Source organism: Scyliorhinus torazame, chromosome 1, assembly GCF_047496885.1.
Source record: "Scyliorhinus torazame isolate Kashiwa2021f chromosome 1, sScyTor2.1, whole genome shotgun sequence".
Lineage (NCBI taxonomy): Eukaryota > Metazoa > Chordata > Chondrichthyes > Carcharhiniformes > Scyliorhinidae > Scyliorhinus > Scyliorhinus torazame.
Window position 1 is genome coordinate 258,090,933 of NC_092707.1, and position 16,436 is coordinate 258,107,368.

Here is a 16,436-nt window from a genome sequence, read left to right on the forward strand (position 1 = left end):
ATGTTGGTGTAGTCGCATTCCCCTCACTTTGTGCAAGGAAGAGGCTTTGCTCGGATTTTCATTCAAATCTCCTGGAGAGTCTGGCGAATAAGGAATCCTCCAGCGTACTCGCCCAGTTTGCATAAACCTTTGGGCGCGATTCTCCGGCCGCGTTCTGTTCTTAGGCCGATAAATAGCGGGAGAGGCCAGAAATGAGAAACACGCCAGGCGGCAAACAGTTTGCGATGCAACCGGCCTGCTCACGTAGGCGAAACTGGGATCTCGCTGTAGTGCGGCGAGAAATCAATTATCACTACTTAAGCCCAATTTCCAAACAATTAACGAGAGCCACCCCATATCCAACGGCCTCCTGTTATTCATCGGCCTCCCCAGCAGTGGTCACACTGGCGCCGACTCACTTTACAGCGACACATTCACAGCCGTGCTGCCCTGTCCCGAGACCCAGCCACCACATCTGAGGTGGAGGCAGCCAGCTGCTTACCTCGTGGCTTTCGATGCTCCTGCCGAGCGTCCTCTCGGGCCAGAGGGCCCCGGCTCACTTGTTGGTGTCACATTCACAGCCGTGCCGCCCTGTCCCGAGACCTGGCCACATCAGAGGGGTGGAACCCGGGAGCTGATGGTGACCACCTACATTCCATGAGACAGGTCTGGGTTGGCACTCAGCGCCCTGCGCTCCCGGTCGGTGCCCACAGGGCACTGGGGTTCACCTTGGGACGGAGGGACAGCTGGTTCGAGCCCCATCTGGCTCTGCCAGCCCTGGCGGTTCCCCATGGTCCACACCATCATGTCGACGACCTCAGTGATGCTCCTCAGTGACTAGGCCATGCTCTACAGCATCTCGGCAATGCCCACCTGTGACGCAGCACTTTGGCCATTCCCATCTGAGAGCAGGACATGTCCTGCAGAACATCATCAAGATCAGCCTGGTACTGGGTCACATCCCCCAGCGAAGCAGAGATTCTGTCAAGACCCGCAGCCAAGGCTGTCACCGACTGGGCAACCACGTGGACACCTTCACTAATGATGCTGACATCGTGCGCCGGGCTGTCCACTATGGTCGCCACCCTAGCCGCGTTGGCCACGACATATCCTGGGCCCATAGCCTCTGGGACTCCTCCAATTGGCTATGGACCTGCTGTAGTGTCGCTGACATCTCCCTCCGAATGTCCTGGGCATTCCCTAACGTCTTCATCAGCTCCAGGTAACCTTGTTCCAGAGGCTTAGCATCAGGCTGGGACCCAGCTGGGTCCTGAGATCCAGCAGCCCTCCAACTGCTGTCTCGCCTGGGGGTTCCGTAATCAGGGCTGACCTGATTAATGCTACACTCCTGTATGCTTCACCCGATGCCGGTGTCTATGTATTTACATTGTGTACCTTGTGTTGCCCTATTATGTATTTTCTTTTCTTTTCATGTACTTAATGATCTGTTTGAGCTGGTCGCAGAAAAATAATTTTCACTGTACCTTGGTACACATGACAATAAACAAATCCAATCCAATCCTGCCTCCACCTGATGTACATCAGCAGCAGTGTGGTGCCCACCAGATTGTATCCCAGAAGCCTGACTACTAACATTTCCCACCGAGGTGTGTGTATCTGCGCTAGTGGAGGGTGTGGAAGATAGTTGTGCCGCGACTATTATGGTGGCATCCTCAGACCTCTCCGAGGTGTTCTGGGAGGCTGGAGTGGATGTCGCCCGGGATGGGCTGGCACCGTTGGCTAGAGGATCTGCGGGAGAATGGACATGTGGTCAGTAGAAGGGATGGCTCAGTCAATAACGCAATAACAATTCACGTTTGACAGGTCATTCGGGTGCAACCCGGTGGTTCCTCACCTCTGTGGCGTCCACCAGCCTCCGCGTTGGTGACCACTCTGTCCTCGGCCACACCAGTCATCTCCAGGGCACACTCAAAGGTGATGAGGATTCATAAGTCCGGCACGCCACCACCAGTCTGGGCCCCCTCCTGGCGATTGTGGGAGAGCTTTTCCTGAGAACACACAGAGAGGGCATCATCAGCCACACGTGTGGAGGGGAGGGGGGGGGGGGTTTGAAGGGAGAAGGTATGGAGTAAGGGTTGAAGGGGAGGGGGGTAGACACTCCTATGGGGCAGAAACGTCTCGTGAGTGGGGGGGGGGGGGGGGGGGGAATGTTGGTGTCTACTCACTCGTGCTGCCTGGTTTAGGTCATTGACCTTCCTGCGTGGAGGCCAGTCCTCCTGGTCACACTCCCGACGCTCACAGCTGCCGCCACCTCGTCCCAGGCAGCAATGGCTGCCCTATGGCTGATTCTCCTCAACCCTCAAGGGAACAGGACATCCCTCCTGGCCTCCACCACTTCTAGCAGCCTCCCCAGGTCAGAATCCCCGACGCCATTGTTGCGAGCTGACTGTGGTGGGCTGAGCGAGTGCAGCTTAAGTGCTGCTCGACCTTGTTAGTGGGGGGCTGGAGAGCGCGGTGCTGGTGAATCAGTGGGTGAGCCTTCATTTGCGGTGAGAAGCCCGTGAGGCCTCATTAAGTGGACCAATTAACGTTGCATAGTGTTGCCAGCCTCGGGCCGAGCACCAGGAAGCTCGGGGCAATTCCTGCTCGCTACAACCCTTAGAAATCTTTCTGGAGAATTGAGCCCTCTGTGTTGGGTGCGGGTCTGTGAAGTCCCCCCTCCAGCACCCAGAGCAATCATGTGCAAGAACCCTCAAACCAAGCTACTTCGATACTATAATGAAAACTGAAAATGCTGGAAAATCTCAGCAGGTCTGGCAGTATCTGTGGGGAGAGAAACAGGAACTCTCCAGTCACACAGGGATTCAAAACGTTAACTCTGTTGCTCTCTCAACGGATACTGCCAGACGTGCTGAGTTTTTCCAACATTGGAGAGAGAAACAGAGTTTAAAATTTTTTTTAGAGTACCCAATTATTTTTTTCCAATTAAGGGGTAATTGTGGGGGTGAGATCCACACAAACACAAGGGTGAATGTGCAAACTCCACGCAGACAGTGACCCGGGGCCGGGATTGAACCCGGGTCCTCAGCGCCATGAGGTAGCAGTGCTAACCACTGCGCCAATGTGCCGCCAGAGAGAAACAAAGTTTACGTTTTGAATCAGTGTGTGACTGGCTTGTTTCTCTCCCCACATATGCTGCCAGACCTCAGCTTTAACAGCATTTTCTGTTTTTTTCAGATTTCCAGCAGCCACAGTATTTTGCTTTTACTGAGATACTGTACTCCCCGGTAGAATTTGTGTTTCCCCTGCTTGCTCAGACTGGACCACTCTATGAAGAAAAGGACTTCCACTAACGTAATGCTTTTCATGACCCCAGGATGCTCGAGTGTTTTATAGACTATTAATTTATTCCACGTAGCAAGATTGTGGTACCACAGTGAGGACATCTTCCATTGTGTCATATGGCATTATCACTATGCTGAATGGATATAATAAGACAAGATTCAGCAGTTCAAAACAGGAAATCCATGAGGTGCTCTTGGCCATAAGCAGCAGCAGAATTTTTTATTTTTAAATTTAGAGTATCCAATTAATTTTTTCCGATTAAGAGGCAATTTAGCTTGGCCAATCCACCTACCCTGCACGTCTTTGGGTTATGGGGGCGAAACAGACACGAATACGGGGAGAATGTGCAAACTCCACACAGACAGCGACCCAGAGCCAGGATCGAACCTGGGACCTCGGCGCTGTGAGGCAGCTGTGCTAATCACTGCGCCACTGTGCTGCCCTAGCAGCAGCAGAATTATGTACAATTTCTGTCTTCATAGGCTGGTATATCCCTAATTCCTCTATCGCAATCAAGCCAGGTGAACAGCCCTGGTTCAATAAGATGTATAGAAGAACATGTACATGCACAGTGGCACAGTAGTTTTTAATTAATTAGAATCTTTATTGTCACAAGTAGGCTTACATTAACACTGCAATGAAGTTACTGTGAAAAGCCCCTAGTCACCACATTCCGGCGCCTGTTCGGGTACACAAAGGAGAATTCAGAATGTCCAAATTACCCAACAACACATCTTTCGGGACTTGTTGGAGGAAACCGGAGCACCCGGAGGAACCCCACGCAGACGCAGGGAGAACGTGCAGACTCCACACACAGTTAGAACTGCTGCCTCACAGCACCAGGGACCTGGGTTCAATTCTGGCCTTGTGACTGTCTGGAGTTTGCATGTTCTCCCCATCTCTGAGAGGGTTTCCTCTGGTTTCCTCCCACAGTCCAAAGATATGAAGGTTAGGTGGGTTGGCCTTGATCAATGGGTTACAGGGATAAGGCAAGGGAGTGGGCCTAGTAGAGTGCTCTTTAGGGGGGGTCAATGCAGCCTCGATAGACCGGATGGCCTCCTGTACTGTAGGGATTCTATGTTCTGTGTGTAGAGAGTAACATAGATGTACCTGAAAATATCCCAAACTAGCACAGCATCACATGCATGCTAAACAGTGACAGCAATATGCCACAGGCAACCAAATTATCACATAACCAATGGACCAGATCAAACTGTAGTCCTGCCACAATGTAGTTTTAAAAAATTGACATGACAAGGAGAGTCATTAACATAACTATCCTCCAAGATGATAAATCACAACACTTATGTGCAAAATTGAGGCTGAAGCATTTGCAACCATCTTCAGTCATTATTGGTCTGAGGAAGAACCATTTCTGCCTCTCCTGAGGTCCCAACTATCACAGATGCCTGACTTTAGTTCAATCCATGTGATATAAATAAACAACTGTATGCACTAGATACAGGAAAGACTATGGGCTTATAACAGCATTTGAGCTGCAGTGCTGAAGATCTGTGTTCCATAACTAGCTATACCCCTAGCTAAACTGTTAAAGTACAACTATAACACTGTCATCTAACCAACAGTGTGGAAAATTGTCCATGTATTCATATTGCAAGAAGCAGGACAAATCCAACCAGGCCACATACCACTTAGGGGCAGCATGGTAGCACAGTGGCATCACAGCTCCAGGGTCCCAGGTTCGATTCCCCGCTGGGTCACTGCAGAGTCTGCCTGTTCTCCCTGTGTCTGTGTGTTTCCTCCCACAGTCCAAAGACATGCAGGTTAGGTGGATTGGCCAGGCTAAACTGCCCTTAGTGTCCAAAAAGGTTAGGAGGGATTATTGGTTTATGGGGATAGGGTGGAAGTGAGGGCTTAAGTGGAACGGTACAGACTCGATGGGCTGAATGGCCTCCTGCACTGTGTGTTCTATGTTCACCTCATAAACAATGTGATGAAAGGATTCATCAGCAATGATATCAAGTGGCACTTTTTCACTATTAACTGCCTGCTGATGCTCAGTTTGTGTTCCACCTGGACCACTCCACTCCTGGCCTTATAACCTTTAGCCAAACATGGTTTGTGTCTGGGTCACACCCTATTACTTCACCTGACATCAAGGCAGCATTTGAGAAGCATGGTACCAAGAAACTCCAATAAAACTGATGTTAATGGGAAGCTCTCCAATAGTTGGGTTCATACATAGCAGAAAAGAACATGAGTGTGTGGTCATTGGAAGCCAATCATCTAAACCTCAGTACACCACTGCATGAGTTGCTCAAGGCTGCACCTGAGGCCCAACTATCTTAAACTGCTTCAACAGTGACATTCTCTCCATTGTAAGGTCGGAGGTCAGGCTGTTTCCTCATGATTGCATGACACTCAGCTAAACTCACAATTCCTCAGTGAATGAAACCGTAATCAGCAAGACCTGGGCAACATTTGGTGTTTGGCTGCTACAGTGACATGTAACATTCATGTCACACTAGCGCTAGGCAATAGCTATCTTCAATACACAGCTGATCTACTTTCCCATGACAATCCGAGACATTGGTATTGTTGAATGCATGAGAACACTATCATCTCAAAGCTTCATCCTATCTTGGCTTGAACAATTCGATTTCCTTTCAACTTCAAAGCAATATACTTGGGTTAAATCATTTTAAGTGTTGAAGGTGTACAGATGTTAAAGTAGAAAATTAATTCTACGTACCACAATATCCTTTTTGAAAACTAAATGTAGCATGAAATTCCCTACATGTTATTCAGATATGGTTAGACTAACAACGTTATTACTGAAAGTCAAAACACTTTGATGAAGGATTTTCTCTAAAGGGGGCTGGGGGTAACAATTACTGGGGAGGGAGAAAAGTCAATACTTAGGTGCTATATTTTCATAATACTGGAAGGTGTTTCATTGCAGATTATGTTATGTGTTTGTGAAATGAATAACTGAAAGATTTCTTGAACGTAATTCCTGGAGTATTGCAATAATGGATAAAGTGGAGCTTTAACAATCTTTAAATGAGTGCTCTAGGGGAGACATTGTATGGATGAGATGGGGGTCTCAGTCACCAGCTGGAGAGCTGGCAAGGGACCTGTGTTGCCTTTGGGAAAGGTCTACCGAATTATGATCCAATCAGTTAATTAAGAGACCACCGACAGTCCTTCCCTGGGATCAGGACCCAGGTGCCCAGAGCTGCCAGCAGGTGTTTTTGGGTGGTAGCATGATGGCACAGTGGTTAGCACTGCTGCCTCACAGTTCCAAGGTCCCAGGTTAAATTGTGGCCTTGGGTGACTGTCTGTGCAAAGTCTGCACATTCTCCCCTTGTCTGCGTGGGTTTCCTCCACATGCTCTGGTTTCTTCCCACAGTCCAAAGATGTACAGGTTAGGTGGATTGGCCATGCTAAATTGCCCCTTAGATTCCAAAAGGTTTGGTGGGATACTGGGTTACGGGAATGGGGTGGAGGTATGGGCTTAAGTAGGGTGCTCTTTCCAAGGGCCAGTGCAGACTCGATGGGCTGAATGACATCCTTCTGCACTGTAGATTCTATGAAATCTATGAGTCATAATCATAGACGTCTGCAGCATAGAAAAGGTCCATCGTGTTTGTGCCAGTCAAAAACAGCCACCTAGCTGTTCTAATCCCATTTTCCAGCAATTGGGCCATAGCTATGTGTAAATACCTCTTAAATGTTAGGAGGGTCTCTGCCTCTACCACCCTTTCAGGCAGAGTTCCAGACTCCCACCACCCTCAGGATGAAAATGTTTTTCCTCACAACCCTTCTCAACACCCCCCCCCCCCCCCCCCCTCCGCCCCTCACCTTAAATCAATGCCCCTCCACCAAGGGGAAAAGTTTCTTCCTGTCTTTATGCCCCTCATTATTGTGTAAATCTCAATTATGTCTCCCATGTCAGTCTCCACTGCACCAAGGAAAACAACCCCACTCTATCCACTCTCTCTTCATAACTAAAACTTTCTAGCCCAGGCAACATATGGGTAAATCTCTGCATCCTATCCAGTGCTATCACATTCCTCCTATAATGTGGATTCCAGAACTGCACACTATACTCTAGTTGTGGCCTAACCAACATTTTGTATAGTTCCAGCATAAACTCCCTGTTCTTAAACTCCATGCCTCGGCTAATAAGGGCAAGTATACTATATGCCTTTTTAACCACTTTTACCCACCTGTCCTGCTACCTTAAGGGACCGGTGTACATGCAAACTAAGGTCCTTCTGGTCCTCAGTGCTTCCCAGGGTCCTGCCATTCATCATGTATTTCCTTGCCTTGTTTGTCCTGCCCAAGTGCATCATTTTGCACTTATCCGGATTGAATTCCATTTGCCACTGGTCAGCGCATCTATATCCTCCTGTAATCAAAGGCAATCCTCCTCAATATCTACCACCCCACCAATTTTCGTATCATCTGCAAACTTTAAAAAAATATATTTTAATTCAAATTTTCAACATTTTTACAATACCCAATCCATCCCCACCAAACGGCAACCCCCCACCCCTTGACGGCAACAAGATCCCCAAAATGTAACAAACCCCATCTCTGTTGGAACCCCTCATCTGTCCACCTCGGCAAATTTCACCTCCAAATACAGGAACTCCATTAGATCCCCAGCCAAACCAAGGCACGGGGTGGAGAAGCTGACCTCCACCCCTACAGAACATGACTGCGAGCAATCAACGAAGCAAAGGCTAAAATGTATGCCCCCGCTCCCGTCTGCAACTCCGGCAGGTCTGACACCCCGAATATGGCCTCGGGGAACCCAGCTCCAAATCCACATACAGAACCTCGGACATGGTGCTGAAAAATGACCCCCAATATTTCTCCAACATTGGGTAGGACCAGAACCCCCTCCCACCACCGCTCGCAACTATCGTCCGCTCCCTCCAAACAGACGGCTCATCCTTGCCTTCGTTAAGTGCACCCTCGACACCACTTTTGACTGAATCAACGCCAACCCCGCGTACAAGGTCGAGGCATTGACCCTTCACAGCACTTTAAACCGTTGCCTTCCAGCCCCATCCTCAACTCTTTCTCACATTTGGCCTTAATCCCTACTATGGACTCCTTGTCCTCTATAATCCTGTTGTAGATCGCTGAAACAACCCCACTCTCCAGACCCCCCACTGAGAGCACCTCCTCCAACAACGAGGAGGAAGGTACCACCGGAAAGCTCGGGAAGACCTTCCTTGCAATATTCCACACCTGCATATACCTGAAGTCCTCATGCTGGAACCCATACTTCACTCCCAGCTCCTCCAAACTTGTGAATCGCCCCTCCAGAAACAAATCCTCCATTTCTGTTACCCCTTTCTCCTCCCATCCACGGAACCTTGCATCTATCCTCCCTGGCTCAAACTCATGATTCTCTCTTATCGGCATCACCCTTGAACCTGCCCTCAATTTGAAGTGCGATCAAAATTGCCCCCAAATCTTCAGTGTGATCATCTGCAAACTTACTGATCAACCCTCCTACATTCCAGTTGAAATCATTTTTATAAATCATAAACAGCAAGGGCTCCCACACTGATCCCTGTGGGAGCCCACTGGATGCAGGTTTGCAGTCAGAAAAGCACCCGTCGACCATCACCCTCTGCTTCCTGCTACTCTGCCAATTCTGGATCCAAGTTGCCAAATTTTATTGGATCCCATGGGCTCTTACCTTCACTATTAGTCTTCCATGTGGAACCATTTTTAAAAGCCTTGCGGAAGTCCAAGTAGACTACATTAAATGCATTTCCCTCTTCTACACACCTGGTCACCTCTTCGAAAAATTCAATCAAGTTGGTCAGACATGACCTCCCCTTAACAAATCCATGCTGACTGTTCTTGATTAATCTCTGCCTCTCCAAATGCAGATTAATCCTGTCTCGGAATTGCTTCCAATAGTTTCCCTGCCAATGAGATTAGACTGACTGGCCTGTAGTTCCCTGTTCCCTTCCTCCCTTCTTTAATAATGGTACCACATTTGCTGTCCTCCAGTCCTCCGGCACCTCTCCTGTGGCCAGAGAAATTGAAAATCTTACCAGCACCCCTGCGATTTCCTCCCTTGCTTCACTCCACAGCCTGAGACACATTTCATCCATACCTGGAGATTTATACATGTTTAAGCCCGCCAAACCACTCAAAGTCCCCTCTCCATCTACGTTAATTTCTTGAATGTTATCACAGTCCTCCCTGATTTCTATACCATTATCGTCCTTCCCACTACTGAACACCGACACAAAGTATTAATTTAGAAACCTACCGTGAGCCTTAATGTATTCTACACTTTCCCTAGTTATCCTTTCACCCTTAATGTACTTGTGAAACAACTTAGGATTTTCCTTCATTTTACCTGCCAGTACCCTTTTATGTTTCCCTTTTGTTCTCCTAATTTCCTTTTTAAGTTCCTGCTTGCACATTCTAAACGCTTCCAGAGCTTCTGCTGTTTTGAGCCCTCAAAATCTGCCATAAGCCTCCCTTTTTCTCTTTATCCAATGCTGTTTATCCCTCGCTATCCAGAGTTCACTGGATTTGTTGGTCCCACCCTTTTTCTTTATAGGAACATGTGGGCCCTGCACTCTCCCTATTTCCTTCTTGAGTGCGTCTCACTGTTCTGTCACAGATTTACCTACAAATGTCGGCTCCCAGTCCAATCTGGCCAAATCATATCTGATCTTATTAAAATAGGCCTCCCCCCCCCCCCCCCCCCCCCTCATTTAGAACTTTGATTTCAGGCCCTTGTCCTTTACCATAACATTCTTGAATAAACCAAGTTATGATCGCTGTCTGCAAAATACTCCCCCACTGTTACTTCAACCACTTGCCCAGCAGCGCCATAGGGGGAACTGGTGGTGGCTACTGCTGGAATGATAATCATCGGAGACCCAAGATCACAGAGCGACCCAGGCCAGAGTTAAGTGATGGCGAAAGGGGTTTGGCAGGATGGGGGTGTCACAAGCAGGGGATGTAGAAGGGTTAGCAGCAAAAGTAGGGGGTTTGCTCTCAGCAGCTCCCTTCCCCCACTTCTCAATGCTGGATCCCTCGATCATGCACTGAATGCTTTAAAACGAGGAACCTTCCTGCGAGACAGCACGCAACCCACACAGATTTGTATGTCATGCTGTCTCGTGGCAACAGACCTTCCCACTGTTGAATTAATAGCAAGGCGGCTGGAAGAGGCCTTTACTTGGTCATTATTTCCTCCTTCAGCACCTCGGTTAGTAGCGGGGTGGAAAGGACCATGGATGAATCAGAGTGGAGGCGGGAATATGGCAGAGTTCCCACCTGCCACCAGCTCACCTGATTGTGTGCCCCCCCCGCCCCCCAACCAAATTCTTCCATTGTTTTATCTTTTTATAAACTGCTCTGCTGGAGCTTGCATTGGCCTATTATTCCTGAAATTGACATTTTCAGGTGAAATCATGAGATTCTAAAAGAACAGCTTCTTCCCTGCTGCCATCAGACTTTTGGACGGACCTACCTCATATTAAGTTGGTCTTTTCTCTAACCATAGCTATAACTGTATCATTACATTCTGCAGTCTCTCCTTCCTTCCCTATGTACAGTATGCGTTGTCTGTATAGCATGCAAGAAACACTATACTAATACATGTGACAAATCAAATCAAAGTATAAACATTTGACTGTACAGAATCCTAGCAGTGAAACTTGACACATATTTCTCTGACCTTGAAACACTCCCAGCCAGTGTCTCCTGAGATTTGTCCCTTTTTATACAGTCGCTGCTAACTGCTAGTACTCACTCAGGGTTGCTGGAGCTTGCATTGGCCTATAGCAGATCTGTAACTTACCCAATGATTCCAGTGTCAAATCAGTAGATACTGTACTATAGTTATGTCTGATCATACTGCCTTAATTCACCTAACATGCTTTAATTTGTAAAAGCCTTAGGTTCATGATTAGCATTGTTTTTTTTAAATGATTTTATTAAGGGTTTTTCTTATTATACAGAGCAAAGATGATTGTGAACGTACACAAAATCTATACATCGGTTATCTCATTATATACATCGGTTGTCTTTCATTATATACATCAGTTACAATTTCTTGTTTTTCAGCAGGCGCTTAGTTTTAGCTGGATCCCCTGCTCTCCTCTCCCTCCCTTCCTCCTGATTCCCCTTCCCTTCTTATCGTCTGGCCTTCTTCATTCGTCGGGTCGTCCAACCTATTCCTGTTGGGGCGGCATGGCGCTGCATATATTGTTCTGTGTTAGGGGTGGTTGGACTCAATGCCTCTTTATTCCCCTCCCCATCTTCCACCCTGCTCAATCCGCTCCCACTCCCCCCACCCCCCTTTCTTTTTGTTTGTGTCCGTGGTAGTACTGTGGCTTCCCTTGGATGGCAAATTTAATTTTCTCCATTTGGAGAAATTCTGACAGGTCGGACAGCCACTCCAGCTTTGGGTGGTGCTGCTGAGCACCTGCCAAGCAGGATTGTTTGGTGGCGATTAGGGAGGCAAAGGCAAGTGCATCGGCCCTCCTCCCCATGAAGAGATCTGGCTGTTCTGATACCCCGCAGACTGCCACTCTCGGGCAAGTACCCTCATCCCCACCACCTTGGACATTGCCTTGAAGAAGGCTGTCCAGAAGCCTACATGTCTGGGGCAAGACTAGAACAGGTGGGAGTGGTTGGCCAGGTCTCCTTGGCACCATTCACATTTGTCCTCCACTTACAGGAAAAGCCTACTCATTCGGGTTCTGGCTAAGTGAACGCTGTGTACCACTTTCAACTGTATTAGGCTTAGCCTTACACATGTGGAGTTGGTGTTGTCCCTGTGCAGTGCTTCGCTACAGAGTCCCCACCCTATTTCAAACCCTAGGTCTTCCTCCCACTTTCCCTTGTCTCATCCAGTGGTGTGTGTGCCTTTCCCAGTCCATACAGGCTACCGCAGTTTCCCCACCCTAGGATGTCAGCGTCCTGTGGGTCCTCTAATAGCGATTGTTGCAGTAGTTTCCCTACATAAGAAGATTTTGACCTGCATATATCTTAACCAGATTCCCCCTGTCAGCTGAAACTTCTCAGTTAGTTCCTCTAGTGTTGTCAGTCTGTTGTCTGTGTAGGAGTCCCTAACAGTCAATGTTCCCCTCATCCTATCTCTGTCTTTTGAAGGTGGCGTCCATTTTGGCTGGTGCGAAACTGTGGTTGTTGCAGCCTTAATGGGCATTTCAGTTAAACCGAAGTGCTGTCGTAGTTTGTTCCACGACCGGAGTGTGGCTATCACCACTGTGCTCGTTGAGTGCTTGGTCGGTGGGGCTGGGAGGGCTGCTGTGGCCAAGGCCCGGAGGGAGGTCCCCGTGCAGGAGCCCTCCTCCATTCTCACCCAGCTGGCTTCCGGCTCCTTTATTCACCCCTTTACCCTTTCCGCTGTTGCTGCCCAGTGATAATGTTGCAGGTTTGGGAGGGCTAGGCCCCCCATGCTTCTCGTTCTGTAGGACATTTTTGATGATCCCAGGATCCCCTTCAGCTCTACCCCTCCCCCTAGCCTGAAAAGACTCCAAATTCTTCCCTTTTTTTTAACAACCAATTTTATTGAGGTATTTTTTGGCATTGTAAACAGTTACAGATAACAGACGTTCACTCTCCCGCGAAGAAGTCGATGAATGGTTGCCACCTTCGGGCGAACCCCAGTACAGATCCCCTCAAGGCGAACTTAATTTTTTCCATACCCAGAAAACTTGACTTGACATGTCCGAAAGCCATAGTTCGGTCTTCAGGGGTTTTGAATCCCTCCATGCCAGCAGTATTCGCCGCTGGGCTATTAGGGAAGCAAAGGCCAGAACATCTGCGTCTTTCTCCCTCTAGTCTCCCGGGGCTTCCGAAACCCTGAAAATTGCCACCCCTGGACTCATCACCACCCTTGTTTTCAGCACCCGGGACATGACCCCCGCAAATCCCTCCCAGTACCCCTTAAGCTTAGGACATGCCCAAAACATGTGAACATGGTTCGCTGGTCCTCCCGCGCATCTAGCGCACTTGTCCTCTACCCCAAAGAATGAGCTCATCCGAGCCGGAGCAGTTTGTGTGCGACCGCTCACTGCATGGCCGCCACCGAAATGCCCAGCTCCAAACTCTTTCAAGAGTGCCATGATTCCCTCCATTCGGCTTTGCAGGTTCGAGATTAGAGGATCAGGCCACCCACATAGAGTGAGACTCTGTTATCTCTGTCTCCTCTCCAGATCCCCTTCAAATTCTTTGCTGCCCTGAGTGCGATCACTAGTGGTTCAATCGCTCAGGCAAACAGAGGCGGGGACAGATGGCATCCCTGCCTTGTGCCCCTGTACAGCTGGAAGTGCTTAGAGCTAGTGGTGTTCGCCATGGGAACGCTGTAAAGGGGTTTCACTAAGGCGGTGAAACCTGCTCTAAGCCCAAACCGCTCCAGTACCTCTATGAGGTTCTTCCATTCGACTCTGTCGATGACCTTTTATGGTGTTCGCTCCCTGGGTAAGGTCAGTATCACGTTCAACAGGCGCCTGATGTTCAATGTTAGCTGTCTACACTTGACAAAGCCTGTCTGGTCCTCTGCTACCACCTCTGGTATGCAGTCCTCTAGTTGCTTGGCTAAAATCTTGGCCAGTATTTTCGCATCTATGTTTAGCAACGAAATGCGTCTGTAGGACCTGCATTCTGTTGGGTCTTTGTCTTGGGTATCAGTGAGATTGAAGCTTGTGCTAGTGTAGGCGGCAGGGTGCCCCTCGCCAGCGATGCTGTGAACATTTCCCGCAAGTGCGGGGCCAGTGCTGTTGCAAATGTTTTGTAGAAGTCCGCAGGGAATCCGCCTGGTCCCGGCACCTTTCCTGCCTGCATGGAGTTTTTGCTCTCCATGACTTCTCCCGGTTCTAATGGTGCTTTCGCCCCATTTCCTTTTTTCCCCCTTTTTAAAAAACTTTTTAAAAATAAATTTAGATTACCCAATTCATTTTTTCCAATTAAGTAAGCAACTTTGCATGGCCAATTCACCTACCCTGCACATCTTTGGGTTGTGGGGCGAAACCCACGCAAACACGGGGAGAATGTGCAAACTCCACACGGACAGTGACCCAGAGCCGGGATCGAACCTGGGACCTCGGCGCCGTGAGGCAGCAGTGCTAACCACTGCGCCACCGTGTTGCCCCCTCGCCCCCATTTCCTAAACTCCTCTACAACTGCTATGTCCATTCCATCAAGGAACCGTTACATCCTCAAGTCCCCTGCAGAGGGCTCGGAGGTGTACAGCCCCCAGTAGAAGGCCTCGAATTTTTTGTGAACTTTTTCGGCTCCGCTACTGGTTTGTCTCTGTTGTCCCTGACCTCTGCTATTTCCCTCATGGCTGCCGGCTTTCTCAGCTGGTGAGGCAGCAGCTGGCCTCGTCTCTGTGCTCGTACAGGATCCACCGTGCCTGGCGGTGTTGGTGCATTGCTTTCCTCGTGGAGAGCAAGTCAAAGCCCACTTATAGTCCAACCTCCATGGGTGGCATTGGGCACAGACCATCTCCAACCTCACATCCACACAATGTGCAGTATAGTCGGAGATCACAATCACGGAGTATTCTGCTCTTACTATCTCTGGAAGCACCGATTTCCCCACTACAAAGAAGTCAATCCGTGTGTTACATTATGTACCTGGAAGAAGAAGGAGAACTCCTTCTACCTCGGGTGGGTGAAACGCCATGGGTCCACTGCCCCCATCTGCTCCATGAATATGCCACGTTCTTTCACCATATTAGAGGTCTTCCCTGTTTGGGTTTGACCTGTCTGTCCGTGGGTCCTGTACAAGTCCCCCCCCCCCATGAAAAGTTGGTGCGTGTTGACATTGTGGATTTCCGCCATGGTCTTTTTTATAAACTCTGTGTCGTCCCAGTTGGGAGCATACATGTTCACCAGGGCCACCGGCCCTGTCCAGGACACTGCTGACCATGATGTACCGTCCCCCTGGGTCCATAACCACCCTCTTTGTGGTAAACATTGTCCTCTTATTCAACAGTATGGCTACTCCCCTGGCCCTTGTCCTGTAGCAGGAATGGCAGGTCTGTCCCACTCAGCCCTTCCTTACCCGCAGTCGGTCCTTCTGTTTCAGGTGTGTCTCTTGGGGGAAGACTATGTCAGCTTTCATACTTTTCAGGTGGCCGAAGACTCGAGATCTTTTCACTGGGCCGTTAAGTCCCCTGATGTTCCAGGTGACTATCCTGATGGGGGATTTCTGTTCCCCCCCCTCCTTGCGGGATCAACCATACTTAGCTGGTGGATGCTCCCCTGCACTCCGGAGTTTCCCTTTGTCCAGGGGCCACCCAACATGGCCACCAACTGTGTGTACGCCATATGGATGAGCCCGTGCACTCCAGGGTTTCCCTTTGTTTAGGGGCCCTCCAAAGATGATGTTTGTGGTGTCTTTGTGTTCCAAGTTGCCACGTGTGGCCTGTTATAGCCAGCCTAATGCCCTTACTACCCTTGACCTATGTTTTGCCTATGATTCTTCCCCCCTTTACCCTCTCCCGCTTCCTGTTTGTGTCCCCCCCCATGTTCCCTTTCCCTCGTTACCTCCCCTAGCAAACCCATCCCGTTGCCAGGTGCTCTCTGCCCTGCAGGAGATGCGCCGCAGCCCCCCTCTCGCTCATGCCTCCTGATGCTAGCTTTCCTGCTACTGTGGTGGCCCGACTCCCCTACCCTTTGGCCACTAACTGTTCTCCCTTCCTGCCGTTCTCACCTTTACCTGCGTTCTGCTGCCCTCAACCCTTCCTTCCTATGCTTTAGCCCACGTCCTCAAAGCGAGGGAATGCAGTCCCGCGCAAAGTGTCTTTCAGGTTGGTTAAATAAAGTCTCTTTGGGTGATCTTTTCAGCGCTGATCTGCTGCTGTTGTTCCAGCTTGTTCTCCAGCTTGTCCACGTCTGCAGGGGCAGAGAAGACGTGCTCCCTGCCCTGGACTGTGACCCAGAGTTTGACCGGGTAGAGTATCCCAAATTTTGCCTTGTTTTTGTACAGAGCTGCCTTTGCCCTGTTGAACTCTGCCCGGCATTTGGCCAGCGCAGCCCCAATGTCCTGGTAGATCCTGATCCGGTGACTTCCCAGTTGCAGTTTCTTGTCTGCCTTGCCCGGTGCAAGATTCTTTCTCGATCTTGGTATTGATGCATTTTGGCGAATATCGCCCACGGCTG

General features: G+C 49.4%; 1 protein-coding gene across 5 annotated transcripts in view; it reads left to right on the forward strand.

Annotated features, from left to right (window-relative positions):
• Positions 1-16,436, forward strand: part of armt1 (acidic residue methyltransferase 1) — a 38,607-nt gene that overhangs the window by 309 nt on the left and 21,862 nt on the right. For 2 of the 5 annotated variants that reach the window (XM_072505070.1, XM_072505089.1), the window contains exon 2: positions 3,178-3,294. The exons of 2 other annotated variants lie outside the window; for them this stretch is intronic. Coding sequence is in view for 1 of the 3 variants with exons in the window: in XM_072505062.1 (XP_072361163.1) it covers positions 3,423-3,472 (50 nt within the window). In the remaining 2 variants the exon portion in view is untranslated. Of the gene's footprint in view, positions 1-3,177; positions 3,295-3,315; positions 3,473-16,436 lie in introns of those variants that run through there. One more of the 5 variants, XM_072505062.1, reaches the window with a different exon arrangement.